This window comes from Apis dorsata, unplaced genomic scaffold, assembly GCF_000469605.1.
Source record: "Apis dorsata unplaced genomic scaffold, Apis dorsata 1.3 scaffold_209, whole genome shotgun sequence".
Lineage (NCBI taxonomy): Eukaryota > Metazoa > Arthropoda > Insecta > Hymenoptera > Apidae > Apis > Apis dorsata.
The window spans coordinates 262,511-263,725 of NW_006263493.1; the positions used below are offsets into that span (position 1 = coordinate 262,511).

At 46.6% G+C, this 1,215-nt stretch overlaps 1 protein-coding gene across 1 annotated transcript in view; it reads right to left on the bottom strand.

Annotated features, from left to right (window-relative positions):
• LOC102672062 (zinc finger protein castor homolog 1-like) overlaps positions 1–1,215 on the bottom strand; it is a 6,098-nt gene that overhangs the window by 2,460 nt on the left and 2,423 nt on the right. The window contains exons 3-4 of the mRNA XM_006615065.2: positions 557–1,214; positions 7–51 (exon numbers count right to left, since the gene is read on the bottom strand). Coding sequence (XP_006615128.1) covers positions 7–51; positions 557–1,214 — 703 coding nt within the window. The remainder of the gene's footprint in view (positions 1–6; positions 52–556; position 1,215) is intronic.

A 1,215-nucleotide genomic window follows, 5' to 3' on the forward strand; every position in this document is an offset into this window, starting at 1 on the left:
GTTCACTCGGCGGTCCACTAACCGGATAATAGGTGCCTGCCGCCCTCACCACTAGCAACAATCAACCAAACAACCAACACTTCAATACCTCCCACTATAATTACAACCACCTTGTACAATAGATACGTCAAACGCAACAAAAGAAAAAAAATATATATATATATATATGTGTGTGTGTATATGTATGCGTGTGTATGTGTCCATGTAAGAAATAAAAAAAAAAAAGGAGAACAAAAATAAGGTGAAAATGTATTTTTCTTTTTCTTTCTTTCTTTCTTTCCTTCTTTCTTTTTTGTAATCCTTTCGACGGAAATATTAATAATTTTATTCGCGAATAAAAGGCGAATGATAAAAGTCGAAAGGATTGAGAAGTGCGAACGTGAATCGTAATATACGCATATGAGGTGTGCGTGTACGTGCAAAAGACATGCATCGACTCGACGATTGTCTCCTCGACATCTCAACATCTCAAATAACTACCAAACAAAACTCGTCTATAAAACAATACTATACAACAGGTGCACTGGTTCGTGTCCACGTGGAAAATTAAACTTACCGGTCGTCTTGTTGACATCCGGGCTCGGAATCTCCGATTCCTTCTCGTCCATCATCGATCTATTCTCCATATCACCACCACCACCACCACTACCACCACCACCACCACTCGCCATACATTCTTCGGGTTTTTCGATCAGCTCGGCCGGATTCTTCACTTGAATCCTAGGCTTGGTCGTATCCTGGACCATCGGTTGGGCGTGGGTCTGACACTCTTGGTTGGACGACGTTTCGACGACGTTCGACCGACTGTCGTTACCACCGTGGCTATTGCCGTGCTGTTTCTCGTGCATCGCCATGGTCGAGTATCTGACGAACGAGTAGCCGCAGTTCGGCCTGGTGCAATGGAAATGGCGATTAACGCGATTACTGTGACAACCGACCAGCCGGCAATCTACCATCTTATCGAAGAAGGCGAAGCCTGGCGGTATGTCGACGTTATCGTGAAAGTCTTTGCTGTGCATCAGTAATTGGTCGGGCCTGTCCGTGGAGAAGTGACACCTAAGCTGGGAACAATGGTGGTGTCTGGTAGATCTCAACACGCAAGCCGGATCTGGACATCCGTCGGGATTATAGGTGGAGAATCCCTCGGGCTCGCCGAGGCTGTTCGAGGGCGAGACGCTCCCCTCGCGATCCTCGGCCATAGGATTGGACGCGAGA